The sequence below is a fragment of the Glandiceps talaboti genome, chromosome 16 (assembly GCF_964340395.1).
Source record: "Glandiceps talaboti chromosome 16, keGlaTala1.1, whole genome shotgun sequence".
In the NCBI taxonomy this organism is placed as follows: Eukaryota; Metazoa; Hemichordata; class Enteropneusta; family Spengelidae; genus Glandiceps; species Glandiceps talaboti.
The window spans coordinates 2,509,022-2,530,825 of record NC_135564.1 but is presented as its reverse complement, the minus strand read 5'-3'; the positions used below and the strand labels follow the sequence as shown (position 1 = coordinate 2,530,825).

The 21,804-nt window shown below is 38.0% G+C and overlaps 3 protein-coding genes across 3 annotated transcripts; 2 read left to right on the top strand and 1 right to left on the bottom strand.

The window, feature by feature from the left end:
* Positions 1 to 2,757: 2,757 nt before the first annotated feature.
* LOC144447662 (transcription intermediary factor 1-beta-like) lies at positions 2,758 to 3,741 on the bottom strand. Its single transcript, XM_078137739.1, has one exon. It carries the CDS (start codon positions 3,739 to 3,741, stop codon positions 2,758 to 2,760), a length of 984 nt encoding a protein of 327 aa, XP_077993865.1.
* A 3,058-nt stretch (positions 3,742 to 6,799) lies between these two features.
* On the top strand, positions 6,800 to 11,017 carry LOC144447847 (tubulin alpha-1A chain-like). Its single transcript, XM_078137963.1, has 3 exons — positions 6,800 to 6,909; positions 8,709 to 8,931; positions 9,459 to 11,017. Exons 1-3 carry the CDS (start codon positions 6,907 to 6,909, stop codon positions 10,586 to 10,588), a joined length of 1,356 nt encoding a protein of 451 aa, XP_077994089.1. The 5' UTR covers positions 6,800 to 6,906; the 3' UTR covers positions 10,589 to 11,017.
* Positions 11,018 to 17,543: 6,526 nt separating this feature from the next.
* LOC144447238 (tubulin alpha-1A chain-like) lies at positions 17,544 to 21,667 on the top strand. Its single transcript, XM_078137140.1, has 3 exons — positions 17,544 to 17,657; positions 19,507 to 19,729; positions 20,105 to 21,667. The coding sequence occupies exons 1-3, from the start codon at positions 17,655 to 17,657 to the stop codon at positions 21,232 to 21,234; spliced, it is 1,356 nt and encodes a 451-aa protein (XP_077993266.1). The 5' UTR covers positions 17,544 to 17,654; the 3' UTR covers positions 21,235 to 21,667.
* The last annotated feature ends 137 nt before the right edge of the window (positions 21,668 to 21,804 follow it).

Genomic DNA, 21,804 nt, shown 5'->3' with positions numbered 1-21,804 from the left:
ATAAAAAAAGGCCAAAAAACAAAAATAAAAGCTCAAAATAAATAGAAAAAACTACCACTAAAATTATTGCATCTAATCGTCAGGCTGGTTGAAAATCCTCCAAATATCCAACGGCTACATATTTCGATATGTTGGGGCAGACATTTTCAAAGGCGACCAGCATCATGTTTTTATGATCAAACACGAAATTGAGGCCTTAAGCCGGACCTGTTAGAAACTCATTTTTGTGCCCGAAGCCTGTAATTAAACACTTCGAATTTCGGAACCTTCGTGTTGTGATGACTCAACAATCTTTGAATCCTTCGTTGTAGCGTTGTATTAAACAGACTAACGGGAACTACTTTCAGAAAGACGTAGAGTAGATCCTACCTGCATTTCTTTCGTCATCGGTGGTTGTAAAACATCAGACATGGCTTTTATTTGTTCATCACTCGTACGTTTGCAACTCTGAACTGCTGATCTGTTTTCACCTGTTCCTTCTGTTATGAGTTGTTCATCAAAATTCTTCCGGAACAAGGTGGTTGCTTGAGGAATTGTAGCGTTTGATTCGGGTTAAACGTCGGAACGAAAAAAGGCACAAAAACAGACGAAAAAGCCCTCAAAATCACATCAAACGCTACAATTATTGCAGCAATAACACCCCATAGTGTTGCTTTGCGCGTGGCTGGTGGAACGTGTGCATTCTGGTATTCCTCAACTTTGGTGTTGTCAACTGGAGATAGAAACCGTCGAAATTCCTTTTTGACGTCGGTCAACTTAAAAACTTCAGCGTCATCTACATCGACCTGGGATAGCAAATATTCCATATCCCAATCGACTACAGACTTCTGGAGCGACATAATTCGAGGAAACGAAGACGAACACTTTACTGACGGTTCTCCTGTGATGTCCGACCACGAGACACAATGCTGCCACACCCAAATACACACGTGTGTCTAATTATAAATACTACCACCTGTTAAATCAAAATGTTCTCATTTGATTGGCTAGACTCAATGTGTTAAGTTGTAAAGCAAATGAGAGAGCAACACTGAATAGGTAAACAACTCCCATCAATTGTAGTTTACATGATATGTACTGTTGCATTCATTGCTTTAAAGGGAGAAGACTAGTCTTGCTGCTTGACGTTCGGACTTTCTTTCGATACTATAAGCGAACGAAGTTCGCAGTGAGGGCTTACCTTGGATGTTCCATCCTCGATAGCGATGTTCGGTCATGTGTCGTATTGTATCGGAAGAACATCCGAGGTCTAGCAGATAGACTAGGAGAAGACGAGTTCCGTGTATGTACGGTGATGCAATTTACACAGAAGTTGCGTTCACAATCTGTACAGTGGATTATTGCACTCGGATTGTGGCAATTATCACAACTAAATTCCTCGTCACTTTTGATATTCTTCATGTAATCATGTAAATAAGATAATAGAAGATTTGTTTTAAGAGCTTTCACCCCACCTATCGGTACGACAAATTCCTTTCTACATAGTGGGCATCTGATCGGGCTTCTCTCATGTATGGCTGCCTGAACGGTTGATTCTAAACAGGTTTCACAGAAGCTGTCTTGACATGGCAGAATCTTTGGGTTCTTGTACTCATCCATGCAAATACGACATGTCAAAAACACGTCTGTTACCTCTTCCTTAATGTTTGAAGCCATCTTGTTCAGCGGTAGGTTTCACAGTAGTCGGTGAAGAGAATGGCGTATAGGAACCCGGACACGAGTGAACGGATAGTAAAAGTCAAACATTTATATTGAGATGGATTTGGCTGGTAAATTGCCAAGATCACTTCAGTATATATTATACTTTAGAAGTTTAAGAATGTTAAGAAGTTTGACTATTAGATTTGTTATATTGGTATCCAGTGGTTACATGTCCGGTCATACATAAAACACACACACACACACACACACACACACACACACACACACACACACACACACACACACACACACACACACACACACACACCTATATTTTAATTCAAAAGAACGAGCAATGATTCTTATGACCAATAATATTCACCAGCTTGGTAGATGAAATGACTTACACAGGATAAAGCACAAACATTTGAAAGTTTATTTTTAGCAATGAGCTTTCGATCTGTCTTGGTCGATGATCCTCATTAGAATTACACAAATTGCATAGTTACAGTTTACCACTAGGCTAAAAAAAATTGAACAGCTTAAGTATTATAACCTATGTAAGTAATTCAGTGATTTATGTTTTATGCACCATTTTCAAACCGTGAGTCGTGTCGTCTTGGGTTCGTAGATTTTGAATAAAATGTTATAATCATATTTTTGCGACTTTTACAGTTTATCAAAACTTTTGGACACTAGTACTATGATGCTAACAGAGGGATTAAAGCGTCGACAACTTTGTGGGGTTATGTAGGCCTATGATCGTGGTCACGGATACGACCGCTGGTGGCGCTCCTGAAATTCCACAACTTTTACATGTCCAGCCCTAGCCGAGGGGTACCAAGTTCAAGCTGTAATATTCAAAACTAAACAAATATGTCGAAATGCTCTGATTTTGTCCATTCGTCCACTTCTGTAATGACTATATTCTTAGAATAATTACAAAACTAGTAATTCTGGATGAGTTATGTTTCACTACTATGTAATTTCATGGTTTTAGTCATCGACATTTTCAAATCTTTCATCGTGTGACATTTCTAAGGAATTCTTCTACGGTCTTCTATGAAGTATTCCATACATTACACTGTAACTACATTGTAATGTATGTACAGCCAACTATGTCTCATGAAACTGCCAAGCGACGTTTTCTTCGGCATGAAGTTCACCGACGTCCTCGTCGAAAATGCTAACATTTGGCGAGAAATCTAAGTAGCCATCTCCACTGGTATGAGCCTTTATCTCCTTACCAATCAAATCATCAACGGACTGCTTCATATTGGGCAGGGATTTTAGATACAAGACCGCTTTCGAAGAATCGATCGGTTGTTGAACGAATTCCCTAGCGCTCCGAAGTGTTGTCAAATCTATGCAAAATATTTGGAGCTGCGTTTCCAAAAGTTGTTTCTTTCGTCTGAAAATTTCATACAGTTCTGATTTCTTCTCCTCACGTTGTCTGATGATGTATTCGGTTAGCATTTTACAATGGTAGTCAATATGTTTATCTATATCATAACAGCTGTGAATCAGTTCTTGTAAGTCATGTCTTAAAGCCTCACAGTTTTCACTTATGGTTTTTAGTTTGTCATTTAGCTGATCTGTCAATTCTTTCATTTTATTTTTCTCTTCTTCGGCAGCTGCATCCACATCTTTCTGTTTGTGCTCGGGGTCAGGATGATCCTCAGTCGCACAGGTAGAACACACAGGAATTTCACAAGAGGCGCAGTACATTTGAAGAGGCTCGCCAGGATGCTTTTCGCAATATATGGCTGGATTCAATGACTCCGGGTCACTAGCTAATTGTCGTTGGTATTGTTCCATTGATATCAAATGGTGACCTTTGGTGAGAGAATTGCGTGAATGTACCGTCGTACAGTTCACACAGAAGCTGTGTTCACAATTTAAACAATGGGTGACCGCAATGGGATTTTGACATGTCACACAACTGGCCTCGGGGTCCACGTCTTCAATATCTTTGAAGTAATCTCGCAACTCTGAGATGAAAAAGTTTGTTCTCAGTGACTTGACCCCACCGCTTGGTAGTCTAAATCTGTTCCTGCAAAGTGGACATTGATGTAGGCTGTTCGTGTCACGGTCCGACATTGTGGCCCTCAAGGTCGACTCTAAACATTCCTGACAAAAACTGTGAAGGCAGGGTAAAGTTACCGGACTCTTATAGACATCCCTACAAATACTACAGGTCAGAAAGTCGTTGGTTACCTTCTCCTTTATACTAGCCGCCATTTTACAAAGACGCACAGAATGACACTGCAGCAATCACCAACCTGTGGATGAACAAGTCCATGCGTGTCTTGTACCTTGTAATAAATATCGCAAACATCAAAGGACCTCTCTCGCCAGGGCTTGGAAGGATTCCTAACTTCAAAATAACAGCAAACGGACAGGGTTTCGTTCTGTTGTCATATTACTGTCACTGTGTTTGTTGGAATTGTAAACTATTCGGATGGTAACACTGCACCTGATACCGGTATTATACAGAATAGACGTTGGAGAGAGACGGCAAGCAGCGCAGCGACGCGACGTGTTGGTGATTCTGTCGTCTTTTATATCCAAATCGTTCGCTATTCACTACAAAGCTTCTTTCACATACAAAACTTTTGTATACTACCCCAGATTATTATAATAGTGTGAGATAATAAAGTAATTGAGTCTAACTGTTTGTTGACAAAAGCCAGGTATTGGTCGTTAGGTGTAAGCTAACACTTTGTTTATACGTACAGGTGAACTATGTATCACATGACTGGGTTACAGAAGACAATAAAAATGTGAGTGTCACTACACCATAGACCCCACATACTGCACTATCTCTTGTATATATCACAATAGCACACAGGTACAGACGCGAATTTGAGCTTTGCAAACACTTTCTAAAAATAACTATCGTGATCATGTTATGCAAAACATTGATATTTTAGCAAAATTCACAAAATATTCCGCCAGCCTGAGCCACTTAAAAAAAGCATCTATAGAAGTATATAGAGAAATACAGGGAATATTAAATTAAAAACAAACTGCTATTGACAATCATCCGCCCCTCTATTTGCTAAAATAAAATGTTTTATTTGGGGAAATATATAAAGACTTTATAAAACTCCAATCCCATACTGTCAATATTTCACGACGCTCTATTACACACAGCCGGGGGTGGGGGTGGGGTGGGGTAGGATACACAGTACTTCAAGTTGAAATACACATGAAATTACCTAAATAAATACACAAAGTACAATATTTCAATTGTTTTAAAAGGGCACAAGCTGAGTTTATGCAAAAAATATATGTTTTGGGGCATAATTTCTACCACTTGATGCGTTCAGAGAGTGCACCGTGCTGTTCACGAAAGTTGAAATAGCCGCCAAGAGTGTGCCGAGGATTGTGGGATATATAATCTGCCGTCATGCAGTCCTACTTCCGTCAAGCAAAAAAAAAGTTATGTCCTCGAATGTTCATGTTTCGTTCCCAAATTAATGTTGCATCCTATGGATGAGGATTGGGTATTTATTTTGTATTTTTAATTTACAAAACAATGTTATCACAGCGTCCTACTTGAAAAATCAACGTGTGACACAACACATAGTATACCAAGTCTTTGTAACTCAATAAATTGCAAAAATCAATAAACGTGTAAAACGTTTGTTCTTGTACGTAAATAAACATTTTCACACATTTTTCAGCTCTTTGCAATGTACAAACACAGATTAGACAATGTCGTTTCACATTGATTTTTCAAGTAGGACGCCATGATAAAATTGTTTTACGAATTAAAAATCCAAAATAAATACCCAATCCTCATCCATATGGCCACTTTAAGTTTTGTTACAAATATTTAGAAAAGTTGGTTCTATCGTTTCAAATATTGCATTATTAATTACTTTTTTTTCCAGCAACTTATCACTCGAAAATAAAGTTTGCGCTTCAACTCGTTTTGCAAATACAAGTACAAGATAACAACTAAATATAATAATAAATATGACAAAATAATAATATTAATAATGATACTGTAAAAACCATCGACTAACTTTTGCAACATTAAAATCTTTTATATCGTACAAACATATGAATGCATGGAATGCAACACTAGGTGTAGCTGCAATAATTGTAGCGTCTTGTTGCGGTTTTGTGGGTTTTTTCGTCTGTTTTGGTGACTTTTTAAGTTTTTGTGTTTAACCCGCACCTAACACAAAAACTTAAAAAGTCACCAAAACAGACGAAAAAACCCACAAAACCGCAACAAGACGCTACAATTATTGCAGCTACACTAGGTGAGGAGGAGAACGAATGACAATAAGGCCCGGATGTAGGATTCTGGCGTGACACTTCAGACACCAAAGGTCATGCATGTCTGGGCGGAGTTTATGAGACATACTCATGTCGTCATGGGGCCAGCGGTGGGATGTATTACTGTTGTGACATACGTTGAACAGAACACGTTGTGAATTTCGATTTGAATGACTCATGCTGTAATAATGAAATTGAATATCATCATCAAATTTTACATGTAATACTGTACTTGAATGAATTATTTTATTGTAAATATACATGATACAGCCCATTGTACACTCTGCTGTATCTTGTGACGATGGTATTTCTAATCCGGAAACCAAACAAACTGTTAGGTTAAAAGCAGAAAAAAAAATTGTAGCATATAATCCGATTAATCGTTGGAAATATCCCAAATATTACATAATTTATTAAATTTTAAATATATATACATTGTAAAGTCTCTTATTGTCAGCCCTGCTTGCACAGACGGTGAATTAGGGACTCGATTCTAACAATTGCCCCTCCTATGTCTGGACAGGCTAGCGTGGACAAGACAGGATGGGTGTGGACATCTCGAGAACAGTACTAGGTACACTACTATTCGTCTTTATCAACTCAAAACGGCCAAATCACGAAATTAATTTTCTGAATTTTGAATGAACTGCTATTTTGTATGCTTTCACATACCAAGAGACATTTCAACTGACGGCAGTCATCTGTCGATCAGAGAGATGACATCATGTAACAAAAATTCAAAAATTATCACATGTCTACAACTCCTCCAAATAATAGAATAGTCCATGTGATAAACCAATCGGAATCTAAAACGACGAAATCTTATCTGTAACCTTGGCAACCGTGATATATTCCCCTCCCTAACCATGAAATTTCATTCTAGTTCTCACTGTCTGACCGTCAACGTCAAAATTGTGAGGCAACGCCCTTTGTTTAGTCCAATCTCGTGAAGAAAGCCTTCATCCGTTCAAAATGGTGAGTAACACTCAAGAAGTTTAACAACACATAAGTGATTTTAATCGTGATTGTCTTTCAGGGTAGTAAGATTAAGTCGATCGACAAATGTACAGGAAAGATTTCTTCCAATGTACCCATCAAGTGAATAACGTTATCCTTCATTCATTATAATTATAACTGAAATGTACTGTCTAAATCCATACCAAGTGATGTTTCAACATTATCTCAGAATTTTACAACTGGGTAACAGCTTCATTGTAATTTTGGTTGATATTTCCATTTCGTACGAAATTGACCGTTAACATTCCGTGCCAACCAGCTCCTCATCCATGTTGCATCTTTTTAAATGAAAGGATGAATGAATGAATGAGTCATCATCATCAGCGGCGATGTCAAGTTATCGTCTTAACAACATATCTATATATATGTAGCTATTGAAGGTCGCCACGTTTTTGGGCGTTGTCCTTTTCGTGCAATATTTGTCTTACAGCTTCTTACGACTTCTTATCATTTTGTGACATATCTTGATTTTCACTCTATCCTGTTGTCAATTTTTGAACTCATTGTCTTTAAAATGTCGTTAACAATAAAACAAATCACGCGGGGGATTTACGCGGGACAATGAAAGTATGAACGATACTAATGAATCAATGTGTCTCACATGTGACAGCGAGGCCTCACTCACTTTAACATAAATAGGGAAGCGTCGGAAGACGGATATAATAAGTGTCATGTCCCCCCGGTTTAAAGATGACTAGGGTATTCCGATAGTCAATGTTTATCGTAAAGTGTGAAGGGAGGGCAGTGTCTCAGGTGGCCATCAATGGTACATGTAGAACATTTGTAATGTAAATCGTGTAGTCTGATGCCAACGTTCACGGTTGAGTGGAGGTGTAAATCGTAACGTATAGGAACTAGACTGTAGTATAAATCATGTGGACTGTCCTGAATATCTTGCGCAGAGTTGAAGCCTGTCCTGCGATGAACACTGTCCAATTTCGGTGACGTGTACAACTGGCTACTTTGAGTCATTCTTGTCAAAATGTTAATCACGACGGACATCGTGTTCCCATTACGTAATGAATAACGTTTTACAGTTACAACTTATACTCAGCGATTACACTAAACCAATATTGTAAGAAGTGTTCATTAGACAATCACATGCAAGGCTGTCAGATGAGTCATCATGTGAGGCCCAGTGTAGGAAATATTCACCGGATACATGGCATTTAAATGCGTGTGTTCTGGGCGTAGAACCTATGGATGTCCTATTTCCGATATCCAGTACATTAACTTTCAATGACCACTTCCTCCTATGTTTGCAAGGAGTTGTTGGCTTATTTGCCACGTATACCTAAAATATGTAACATTTCTCATTTGTATAACACATACAACATAACATATGGTTCAACATTATTTGTGAATAGAAAATGAATTATAACATGGTTCAGTTCATATATGAAATGTCTCCAGTGTCGTGTAGTGTACAGTTTACACATAAAAAGTCAAATATTTCCACACAGGATTGTTTGTTGCCCATGCCCCCCCCCCCACACACAGAGTTGTTTGGCTGGCGTAGCTTTGAAACCAGCTGTGAGGATACATGCCATAGTTGAGATAACCTCAGTCAAATATCTCAATAGTGTGTCTAACCAGTTTATCTCTATGTAACCAGGCTAATGTACATCAAAATGTAAACAATTGCTACACAAAATTGAGTCACAATTTACCCGAATGGCCATTTTTTTGTGCTACTTCATACATATTGAATTTGTTACCATAATACTAAAGTGATTTCATTATGTTCTTTCATTCAGCGTGAGTGTATCTCTATCCATGTGGGCCAGGCTGGCGTGCAGATGGGCAATGCATGCTGGGAGTTGTATTGTCTGGAACATGGCATTCAGCCTGATGGTCAAATGCCAAGTGATAAAACCATCGGAGGGGGTGATGACTCTTTCAACACTTTCTTCAGTGAGACTGGAGCTGGCAAACATGTACCACGTGCTGTGTTTGTAGACTTGGAACCAACTGTTGTAGGTAGGTAATAGATATTCATACAACTGTACTGTTATGGTTTGGTAAAATATTTGTATTTTTATGTCACCTGTCACCAATCTGGCATTCTGATTGGTCGAGGACCCTGCAGATATGCAGATGTATTTTTCACCAACAGCCATATTTTTGCTCGTTGTATCACGTGATCATTGCACGTCCCCTTGTAAAATTTGAACTATGAATATGTCAATCAGACTCAAGTGATGCTTAGAATGTTAATGTTAGTCATTGAAAATTACTCATGAGATTAATTCACAGTATACAAATTATATGAGCAAACATGGAAAAGGGAATTCTGTGTGTATTAATCATTATATGCATACTTCTAACAGACCAAATGTCATGCATCTTGCTAAACAGTCCTCTGGCTGGATTTTTCTCTTGAATATGTCTCGTGATCTACCAACGTTGCCCTCCCTGACTTATCTACAGCATGTATTTCACAATCAAAGTAATTACTAGGTGTATTTCAATAAACACTGTTAAAATATAAATTCTTTACTTTTCAGATGAAGTCCGTACTGGCACCTACCGCCAACTCTTTCATCCAGAACAGTTGATCACTGGCAAAGAAGATGCTGCCAACAACTATGCACGTGGTCACTACACCGTCGGCAAAGAACTTATTGACTTGGTGCTTGATAGAATTCGTAAATTGGCAGACCAATGTACTGGTCTCCAAGGTTTCCTCATCTTCCACAGCTTTGGTGGTGGTACTGGTTCTGGTTTCACTTCCCTGTTGATGGAACGACTGTCTGTTGACTACGGTAAGAAGTCCAAACTTGAATTTGCAGTCTACCCAGCTCCACAAGTCTCCACTGCTGTGGTTGAACCATACAATTCTATCCTGACTACCCATACCACTCTGGAGCACTCTGACTGTGCTTTCATGGTTGACAATGAAGCCATCTATGATATCTGTCGTCGTAACCTCGACATCGAACGTCCAACCTACACCAACCTGAACCGTCTGATTGGTCAGATTGTCTCCTCCATCACTGCATCCCTGCGTTTCGATGGTGCCCTGAATGTCGACTTGACAGAGTTCCAGACCAACTTGGTGCCATACCCACGTATCCATTTCCCATTGGCAACCTATGCTCCAGTAATCTCAGCAGAGAAGGCCTACCATGAGCAGCTTTCTGTATCTGAAATCACCAATGCTTGCTTTGAGCCAGCCAACCAATTGGTAAAATGTGACCCACGTCATGGCAAGTATATGGCCTGCTGTATGTTGTACCGTGGTGATGTTGTACCCAAAGATGTCAATGCTGCTATTGCCACCATCAAGACCAAACGTACCATCCAGTTCGTTGACTGGTGTCCAACTGGTTTCAAAGTCGGCATCAACTACCAACCACCAACCGTTGTCCCTGGTGGTGACTTGGCTAAAGTACAACGTGCTGTCTGCATGCTGAGCAACACCACCGCCATCGCTGAGGCCTGGGCTCGTTTGGATCACAAGTTTGACTTGATGTATGCCAAGCGTGCTTTTGTCCACTGGTATGTAGGAGAAGGTATGGAGGAAGGTGAATTCTCTGAGGCACGTGAAGATCTGGCAGCTTTGGAGAAAGATTACGAAGAGGTTGGCGTTGATTCCATGGCAGATGAAGGGGAGGAAGAAGGCGAAGAATACTAGACAGACTTACATTAAAGTTTAGCCAATCATATTGAAGATGAAATTGTCTAAGCCAATCATGTTGTAGATCAAATTATCTAAGCCAATCATGTTGAAGATCATAATGTCAAAGCTGCAAACTTGAGTATAAAGCTGAAAATGGTGCTACTGCTTTGAGTTTGTACACTGCCAACAAACACTATCTAATTGATGTAATCCTTTACTATCCCAAGGTTTTGGCCTTATTGACTTCACTGTAACCCTCTGTCTTCTTTCCTTCTCATTAAATCCTACCTATTGCTATACCTGAAACAGTGATTTGTGTCATTTATTGCGTTCGAGTGCAGTGTTACAACTAAAACAGGTAGTGTTCATCAGAAGACTATTGGATATTATTCCCCCAATATTTTTCTTTGTTCAGCCAAGGAAAATACTTGTCACTACAAGATCTAGCGACTCATCATGACAAATTCTTAGATCATGAGTATTTTCCAGATGAATGAAGTAAAATATTGGGGAATTATATAATTATACCTCCTCAAGAATAACTTGTGAAAAATCTGGAAAATTAATGGCGATTTGGAACATTTTTACTCAGATTTCGAGCACTGCAAAACCAGTGACATAAACATGGGTTGTCATGACATAGAAAACCAGAGTGTATAATCCACATTTTCTGTTCAAAGACAATAACTTGGCTTGTGTATAGTATAATAAATATGAAACGTACATTTATGATCAAAGTGAATTGATCCATTTGCTAGTTTACATTGTTGTTTTACTATGACATTTGTACTGCTGAACACGGCATAGTTATTATTTATAGGAAGCTGAGTGAAAAGAAACAAAACTTTCTAATTCTCTACAATTGATTGCAAGTCTGCTGTGTTCAGCAATAAAAGTTCTCTTATCTAGCAAGTAAAAGAACAATCTCAACTTGTCAAATGATCTCAGCGTTGATGTATATGCTATGTAAAGTCTTCTGTTGAATACTCTGTTTTAGTATTTAGTAGTATCTAATAATCTATGATAGAGGAGCCATGTGTGTGTGTGCAATAACGAGTTCACACAAGGTAATTTTAAATGAATATTTTGAAAATGAATAGTGTACTGTAGAATGGATTTCAATCACACAGAACTAAAGGGAAATGGCCTGAGACTGAATCTTTATTCCTGGATGAGGATGATGCCAATAGATGATGAATAGTTAGTGATATCTCAGTCAAACACTATTTAGGACTTGATGATCTCATTAGTGATATGCAAATTAGGCATGTATTTTAGTCAGAAATATAAAAAAATGGAAACTACGTCATAGAAGTGGCCAAAATTTGATGTCAATATTTCTAGAGGTGTTTAATATTCTGCAGATATCCCTGAAGGCATAGTGACACAACTGGCCTTAACAACCGTGACCACGCCCATAGCAACAGCCAAATGATGATGTATATCACAAAGATAACTTCAGGGATTCATAGACAAGTGAACATTCAAAATGTATGTAGATATGTGTAGCAACATGACCCCGCCCATAGCAACAGCTAAATGATATTGCAAAGATGACAACAGGGGTGGATAGGCAACTGGATAATCATTCAGCAAATGAACACCAGCCCTTTACCTAGTATGGATCAGCATGTGGATAAACATTTTAAAAAACTGTACAGTTGTGTTACGCCATTGGTCATTTTAATTATGAATGAGACTGATATGATATGAAATTGTCAATTATTGTTGATTTTCTATCATGTAAATTATTCTGGACAATGGCAAATTACGCAATCAATATTTCTTCCGACGCGACGAGGGTTTTTTCTGTAATCTGAGTATTATTGTAATACCAACCAAAAGAATTTGTTTTTCTTGGGCCACTATAATATAATATGATTTGTCTGTTACACTGTGTGTAAATATAAAATAATGTGCTCTACTATTTATAAATGTATCGTGTTCTGACGTAACATGATTTTCCTAGTGTTATGAATGCAGGGAATCAACACATTCGGTAAGTACGCCGCGTGACGGGCGCCCTCACACATCGGTCAACCCCTAAGGGCGGAACGACATGATGTATCCTACAGCCTGAATGATTCTATTGTTCCATAAGAAATAAATTTGCCAATTGTCTCAGTCTTTTTGAAGCAACTACACTTACATAATCGACAAACTAGATTACAGGTTATTGAATATGTGTATTGATTTTTCATTTTAATTATGAGTTATGAATTTCTTGTATCGATTTGCAGTTTTGTAAATCACGAACTGCAAATTACGTAATTAATATTTTTCCAGACGCGACGAGTTTACTGCGAGTGTATTCGTGTATTATAATTAACCATTACCATTAACCATGTTAACCATTACGTCGGAACCGTTCTCGCAAGCCAGGGCACGAAATACGTAACTACGGGTACGTTTTGGACGGTGCGGTAAAGAGGTGTGCGCTTTACGGCGTTGACTATTATGGACAAGTTCGAGTAATACACTCGTAAATATATGTATTCGCCACGAAAATCGGGAATACTAGTTCACCATCAACGATCAGATCCCGCGTAGCATAACTAATTTGAAAAAAGTCACAAGTATAACATATTTGTATAATGTATTCTTTCATTGAATGAATGAATCACTCCATCCATGCCAGTGTTAATGTATGAATCATCGTAAAGAAGAGAGAGAGAGAGGGGCCCATAGTATGCACAATTACATGTAGTTGATTCATGTCTATATTATCCTAGTCAGTATTTTGTAAAAACGTTTAATCTTTGAACGGAAAGACTTCATTTCATGTAAAAAAACATCGAATTTTAATTGAGAGGAAAACGCCCACATTTTGTATAATAATAGTTGTCAGTATGAAAACATTACTTCCGGGTAGTTTATAAACGACCATTACTCCAGAACATTTTAATTTTCGGGCCCATCATGTGATATCAACTATAAAGTACTATGTACTATATAATTATATATTGGTACTCGATGCACTTTAAAAAGCGTCCTTGAGGGTATATTGCGGGCTCGTGCCTCTCCACGACTATTTGTTTTCCAGTGAAAAAGACAACTTGATTTTTGAATTTTTGACAAAATTTTCGATTTTGTTCTTTAATATTTTCCGTTAACTACTACATTTAATAGTTTACTTAGTACTCATTGATATTAATGCCAATTTATCATGGCTTGGACATTGCCGTAAAACAAACAGCCAATTTGAAATGGCTTAGACACTTTCGTATTGTTACAACCAGGCCTCTTTCAGGTAAAAAAATTCCGAAAAAGAGAACAAATTACATGTATACGAGAAAGAACCTAGGGAGTCATTGCAAACTCTGTTATCGTTCATGGTTCAACCATTCATAGTATAATACTTTCAATATGGTTATTCAAATAAAATCATCAATCTACACGTCAAATTTTTGATAATTTTTCCTCGTGAGATTGACGAACAGGAAAAATTCATCATAATTCCAGTGTATTCTTATGGCAACCATTGAATGATAACATAGCATTCACCGTACATGGTTTAAACCTGACTCTCAATTCGACAGATGATCTACTCAACACTTTCCAAACGTATGGACTCTACTTGGCTTTCAAATCCAGGGACTACTTTACTCTACTTGGCTTTCAAATCCAGGGACTACTTTACTCTACTTGCACTTTCAATAGAAAGTGACTGATATTTACTTTCCCACCTAGATATGACTCACATGCCACACCCATATAGAATAGCTGTTCGAAAACGATGATCACACAAGAAAAACGATTGTCTCGTAGCGTTTATAGGGGTGAATATGATTGGCTGTCACCCAAAAGCTGGTTTGCACAGTTCATAAAGAGTGGCTGTAATTGGCTGTTATGATTAATAACAACGATTCAAGACTTAACGACTATTTGGATTGGTACAGACAGAACATGGATCATGATCTGCTCAAATCAGAGGACAGCTTACAAACACTTATTATTCTATGTAAAGTAGACTAGTAATTCTAGCTGAAATCTCGCTCTGTAAATCTGCACAATTTCCAACCACACATTTAAACTTTGTAAACATATTTTCAATGAACATTTACTCTAGCTCCAGAACCTTCCTCGACATTACTGATAAAGGATGCCGCCCTCACTTTCATATTTTTTTCGTTAGGGTTCATGATGTCACATCACTTCACAGTAATCCACATTTAAATAATCAACCAACACAATTCAACCAAGTGAAAAAGGAAACTTTGTATCAAAACTTGGAGTTTTGTGATATTGATAAATCAATGTAAAGCTTTTAATCTTACGAAACCAGGTTTTATTGCGGATATGAGGTCTACTTTGCATACGGATTTCCCGTGACGGAACTAGATCAGTGTTGTTTGCTATCACTTCGAATGTTAGAAACATATGTATGCATATACCAAACGATAGCAAAATACAGCAACAAATCACTTCAGATTTAGTGACAGTCGTAAAATCACCAGTTCCTCCACTACAGAACACATTCCCGAATATTCTCGCGAGAGTGGACAGATACTCTGGTTCGCGAGAATGGATAAACTTGACCGCATACACATTTTAAAGTAGTCATATGGATGAGGTTCGGTTGCTTATTTTGGATTTGTAATTTATAAAACAATTTTATCATGGCTTCCTGCTTGAAAAATCAATGTGAAACAACATAGACCAAGTCTGGGTTTGTCACTAATTGCAAAAAGCTAAAAAATGTATCAAAAAGTTTGTTATTGTATGTACAATAACAAAGGTCTTTTGCAATGTATAAAATTACAAACAAGGACTTGGCATATGTTGTTACACATTGATTTTTCAAGGAGGATGTCATGATAAAATTGTTTAATAAATTAAAAATCCAAAATAAACACCCGAACCTCATCCATATGACCACTTTAAAAATACTACATGTATAATATCATATCAATATGACAGAAATTAATATAAATTTTAGCTATATTGAGTAGCTTTACATGTAAATATTGTGTGTAATTATCAAGTTTATAATATTACACAATATTTTACATGTTTTAAATTACCTACATGTGAATTCTCTGGCACGTGGAAATAAATATGACAATGTGAAATATACACATAACGTGGAACACCTCGAATACCTCGTTTGCCTCCTGGCCATTTATTTTTGATAAATCCGTCGTAATAATTAGTGGACATTTTGATGAGAAAAGACGCTACACAGATGTGGCCAAGTCGTCTTAATTTCGCTGAATGTCAAGATACCTGTGTTCTGTTGCTTCTTTAAACGTAAAGGCACACCTTTGATTTCATATTCGTCACCACCTCTCGAGTAGAAATTTGCGTGGTTGCCAAGGTGATCAAGACAGAAAGTCCATCAACTATAATAATCTGATATCATGGATTTCCTTTGGGATGAATGGGGTATTATCCTTCAGTCTGATTCATTGTTATATTATACATCAATGACATTAAATAATCATCCTGTTTCCATCGTATATTCATGAAAGAGTTGTGTCCACTTGTTTCACTAACTGCTGTAAGTCTAACCTATATCAACCGGAAAAATGTTTGGGCAGATCTTCCCGCGTGATTTTTGTTCACTCGAGTTTCACCGTTAGCGGTGTAATAAAAGTATACCTGATTCTTTAAATTGGCACAATTTAAAACTTTAAACCCCCCCCCCCCCCTCTGTCTCTCTTAGCCCGGAACCTAGTCACGTGGGTATTTTGCTCTCGCTTTTCCCGTACTACGTCTGGTAAGGCGAATTTTAACTCAATATGAATGACCAGTACAGGCTGTTGCTTCATTACATTGAGTAACGCAAGCTTACATCATGATAATTCAGATCAATTTAGTAGACCAAAGAAATGAAAAGACTTGACATCACTCCAGGCTATGCTGTGTCTAATCATCCGGTGTGACAAAAAGTTCTTTCTTTGAACTAAACAAGAAAGATTGGCTGGTAAGAACGAAACTATAGTATGAAATGGGATGTAGGAAAAGTGTTGAAGGAGTAGGTACTGCAAGTATACATAAATACCGTCCATGGTCAGATTTGACTTTTTTTTTTCAAATGAGTCGATTCAGGGCACGCAAAGTAGCTAGTACATATTCAGCCCTAGATGCAACCATGATACGTGTGTGGTGCAGGCGGTATATAGACGTACTGGTCATCACTGAAAAGCTATGGTTAGATTTACATGTAATTTACAATGTAACCTTTGACCCCAAAGAACAATATTACAAAATGTCACCCGCTATAAAAACACACACCTTACTAAAATTAATTAGGAAATATAAGAATAATATCAGAAACATGATCTTATAGGTGTCTGATCATACTTTTCGTCGTTATTCCAACTTTTCGTTGCCCTAAAACGTTTTGGAGTGGGCGGTTTAAATATATAAATATCACATAGTGATGGAATGTGTGTCAAGCCTACGGCCCAATGTCCCTATGTTTTTCAAACTGGTATTTGTTACATATGAAATGTTTTGACGTGAGTCAATGTTTTAAAAATCGCGGGAAAAAAACTCATCAGATTTACCAGAACACTGCACTGCCACTACGTAGTGTTCATGTCCTCCATGAACACTCCTAGTTTTCTCGTCTTTTCGCCAATTGGTTTGTGTCATCATCACGTCTGCAAATAATAACTGCAATGTTTACTTTAGCGATTAAAATTGAACGATGTGGTCTGGATGTGGGTTACTGTTAGCATTCTAGTCGTGAAGCGTATCTTTAATTATTTCCATCTGTTTGACTTTTCCCACCCCTTTCTCCATGATTGAAGAAAAAGCAGAAACCTGTCAAGTCACGTCATCTTGCATAAATATATATTTATAGCTGTCCCCAACAATCCCTCATGATAAGTACTTTACCTCGTAAGGGAATGTAGTGATCCATCTATCTCATTATCGTCTGACTGCACCAATCATAAGCTTTATCTGACCAAGTCTAATTTGTTGTCATGGCAACGACAGAGAATAAAATCCCTATTTTGAAAATTAACATTACAGTTTGTCTCTCACTCTCTGACTGTTACCGTCAACGTAGTGAGGTCTACGTTCTGTGAAATTTCTTGGACGTTTTTCCAGTTTACTACATCTCTTCAAAATGGTAAGTGAGAGACACAGCTTCCGTCTTTAGTTTGCCATACTGCTAAAGCATTAGTCTACCTGCAGACTTGAGAACGTCTATCGCTACACAATTCCGTTATCGAAACTGACATTTTGAATTTTTGAATTTTCGCTCCGTACGGAGTGTCAGTTAGGATGGCGGAATAGTGTAGCGATAGCCGTTCTCAAGTCTACATGTAGGCTACTATATAACATGTGTTGTAATGAATGAGTTTACAATGTGATTATGTGTGCGGTTTCTCCACGAATGAATTGACCTCGATATTATTATAGTGGCCTTACGTAGGAAAAACAGTCATTCGTAGAACCCAGAAGGCTGACCCAGTTTGCATGTTCCAACAACAAATTATATAAACCATTTCATTTCCAAAGAAAACAATTCAAACAGGACGACACGTCGACAGTTAATTACTGCCAAGAAAATGTTGTACCTATATTCATATATGTAGTTTAATTACTGACGAATTCGCGCGGGAATTTTTCGCGCCATTTTGAACACATCTCTATATAGTATATGATCGCTTGCAGGATTGTTTTTCCGTAGGAGGAAGAACATAATATGGAAGACCACATAAATTACTCTTGGTTAGACAGCTTAGGATCGACTACGCCTTGTGAATACTAAAATGCTCGGTTCAATAATTTTGTAACGTAATAATTATATAGCGTGTGGCCTGAGTGGCATAACATTGATCAGAGCAAAAAAAGGAAAAACAATAAGTTTGCAAAATACACAACATCCGAAAATTCTGCTTAGGCTGTGTTTCATATTGAAAAAAAATTGAAAAATTATCGTTTGCAGCTTTAGTTACATTATTAATTCATCCGCAGTTGAAACAGTAGCTCACTCGAGTTTCACGTAATTTTCATAGCCATCATCAACCACACAGAGTAACACGACGCGATGCCGTTCGTGTCCACAGCATAGAATAACGTCATTATTTATTTTGTTGAATCCGATTACAAATCTCTGGGGATGATGACAGACTTGCAAACGCAGTCACGTGACCTTTCGCTCTTGCATCTGTTATTCCCAACCATGTGGACTGAGATCAGCTTACCAGACACGTTTCTTATTTGTTATTAATTAAATGAACAATAACACTTTTATTTAGGACTTTAGTGACCTAATATTACTCTACAAGTGTGCTACATTTGTTGGAATTCGACTATTTTGGCAATTAGTTACATAAATTAAACCTTCATTGTTTCATTTACCCCATGCCCTATTTCATTGTAGAACCCCCCCCCCCTCCCCTCACATTAAGTATTTTCTAGAAATTAATTTGATATAAATAATGCTTTAAAATTAAAGCTTGTAGGTCAGACTACAAAGTGACTTGTTTGTACTTGCATGGTTGTAAATTAAAAATCTCTGAACAGACCACACTATGATTTGTACTGGAATCTGAATTGGATGTTAATTTTGTTTAATTAAATTTGATTAATTACCCAAATTTTGTCCTAAATTTTTCATATTCAGGTAGCTGTAAAACCTGGGATATTTTGTTCGTTGAATAAACTACCTTCACCAGTATTTTATGCAAATGTCTTTGTAGCATGACTCATATCAATGAGGCCCCATATCACTCACATAATCCTATTCATTCCCTGTACTGTAAATATTTTGTTTTTGAGGGTTTTTTCAGAAACAGATAAATACAAAGAATTAGAAAGCTTTGAGCAGTGTCCTACAGTTTTCTAATTAATAATCACTAGTTTTTGAGCTAAATTTCATTCAATTGAAATACGATTTTAATTTTTTCATGGCAACAGCACACTTGACATATAGAATAACTACATTTCATGTTTATTTTGCTCTCATTCAGCGTGAGTGTATCTCTATCCATGTGGGCCAGGCTGGCGTGCAGATGGGCAATGCATGCTGGGAGTTGTATTGTCTGGAACATGGCATTCAGCCTGATGGTCAAATGCCAAGTGATAAAACCATAGGAGGGGGTGATGATTCTTTCAACACTTTCTTCAGTGAGACTGGAGCTGGCAAACATGTACCACGTGCTGTGTTTGTAGACTTGGAACCAACTGTTGTAGGTAGGTACTATATCATTATATAGAGGGAGGGTAAACCACTATATTTGTAAAAACCACCTGGAGGAATTTGGTTATGAAGGTGGATTGCTAGGTAGATTACCTTCAATTACTCAAACTGCCTCTTGCAAAACATTGTTAATCTTACTAACTTGATAGTAAAGGTATCACAACAATGATCCTTATTAGTCAATATATAAAGCAAAGGGCAAATACGTTGTTTCTGATATCTTGAAAAGGACTAGTAGCACTGTTATTGGACCTAATGGTAATACATATGTGGTTTTCAGAAAAATTATGGTTGCATTGGATAATCTTTTACATAATGAAATCTAATAAGTGAGAACTAACCTTGTATTTACCTTTATTTTTATTCAGATGAAGTCCGTACTGGCACCTACCGCCAACTCTTTCATCCAGAACAGTTGATCACTGGCAAAGAAGATGCTGCCAACAACTATGCACGTGGTCACTACACCGTCGGCAAAGAACTTATTGACTTGGTTTTGGACAGAGTACGTAAACTGGCAGACCAATGTACTGGTCTCCAAGGTTTCCTCATCTTCCACAGCTTTGGTGGTGGTACTGGTTCTGGTTTCACTTCCCTGTTGATGGAACGTCTGTCTGTTGACTACGGTAAGAAGTCAAAACTTGAATTTGCAGTCTACCCAGCTCCACAAGTCTCCACTGCAGTAGTCGAACCCTATAACTCTATCCTGACTACCCATACCACTCTGGAGCACTCTGACTGTGCTTTCATGGTCGACAATGAAGCAATCTACGATATCTGTCGTCGTAACCTCGACATTGAACGTCCAACCTACACCAACCTGAACCGTTTGATTGGCCAGATTGTCTCCTCCATCACTGCATCCCTGCGTTTTGATGGTGCCCTGAACGTCGACTTGACAGAGTTCCAGACCAACTTGGTGCCATACCCACGTATCCATTTCCCATTGGCAACCTATGCTCCAGTAATCTCAGCTGAGAAGGCCTACCATGAGCAGCTTTCTGTATCTGAAATCACCAATGCTTGCTTTGAGCCAGCCAACCAGATGGTAAAATGTGACCCACGTCACGGCAAGTACATGGCCTGCTGTATGTTGTACCGTGGTGATGTTGTACCCAAAGATGTCAATGCTGCCATTGCCACCATCAAGACCAAACGTACCATCCAGTTCGTCGACTGGTGTCCAACCGGTTTCAAGGTTGGTATCAACTACCAACCACCAACCGTTGTACCAGGTGGTGATTTGGCTAAAGTACAACGTGCTGTCTGCATGTTGAGCAACACCACTGCCATCGCTGAGGCCTGGGCTCGTTTGGATCACAAGTTTGACTTGATGTATGCCAAGCGTGCTTTCGTCCACTGGTATGTAGGAGAAGGTATGGAGGAAGGGGAATTCTCTGAGGCACGTGAAGATCTGGCAGCTTTGGAGAAAGATTATGAAGAGGTTGGCGTTGATTCTGTTGAAGGTGAAGGAGAGGAAGAAGGTGAAGAGTATTAGATCAAAGCAAAACAAAACTATCTTCCTACATTTCTATAGCAATTAGTGTTATCAAGGTATATAATCATGTATACAAGTGTCATCACATTTGTGAAGTCACTGCTTAAATTCGTTAACTCGCACATCATGAACAAAATATTCTAGTAAATTACCACCAACTGCTGGATGGAGATTTCTATAATTCCTACCTATTTCATTCCAAAGTTTGATATATTTACGACTTCTCACAAGTCAGAAATAAAATGACACTCTTTGTAGGAGATAGTACTGGACTTACAGATCACGTTGAAGACACTCTAAAACGTGGATATTGAACTTTATCTTTGGAACACGTCTCAGCACTCTTATTTCTTTACTTGTATCCTCTTTGTCAACAATGTATGTACATTTCTCTCTAAGTTATCATTCTGTTCCATGAATAAAACTTCAATATTGCACCTACATTGTGAGTTTTGACAAATTTATTGTGACGACAGTTTACCCATGAATTACAGGCTTCAAATAATGGACACATAAGTTTTGATGGAAACTTTGTCATTCAACATTTTACATAGTTGAATGTATGACATA

Coding starts and splice junctions, on each gene's coding strand:
- LOC144447238 (XM_078137140.1), top strand. Junction 19,730..20,104: donor CTTGGAACCAACTGTTGTAG/GTAGGTACTATA, acceptor ATTTTTATTCAG/ATGAAGTCCGTACTGGCACC.
- LOC144447662 (XM_078137739.1), bottom strand. CDS start 3,741: ATGTCGGACCGTGACACGAACAGCCTACATCAATGTCCACTTTGCAGG.
- LOC144447847 (XM_078137963.1), top strand. Junction 8,932..9,458: donor CTTGGAACCAACTGTTGTAG/GTAGGTAATAGA, acceptor TTTACTTTTCAG/ATGAAGTCCGTACTGGCACC.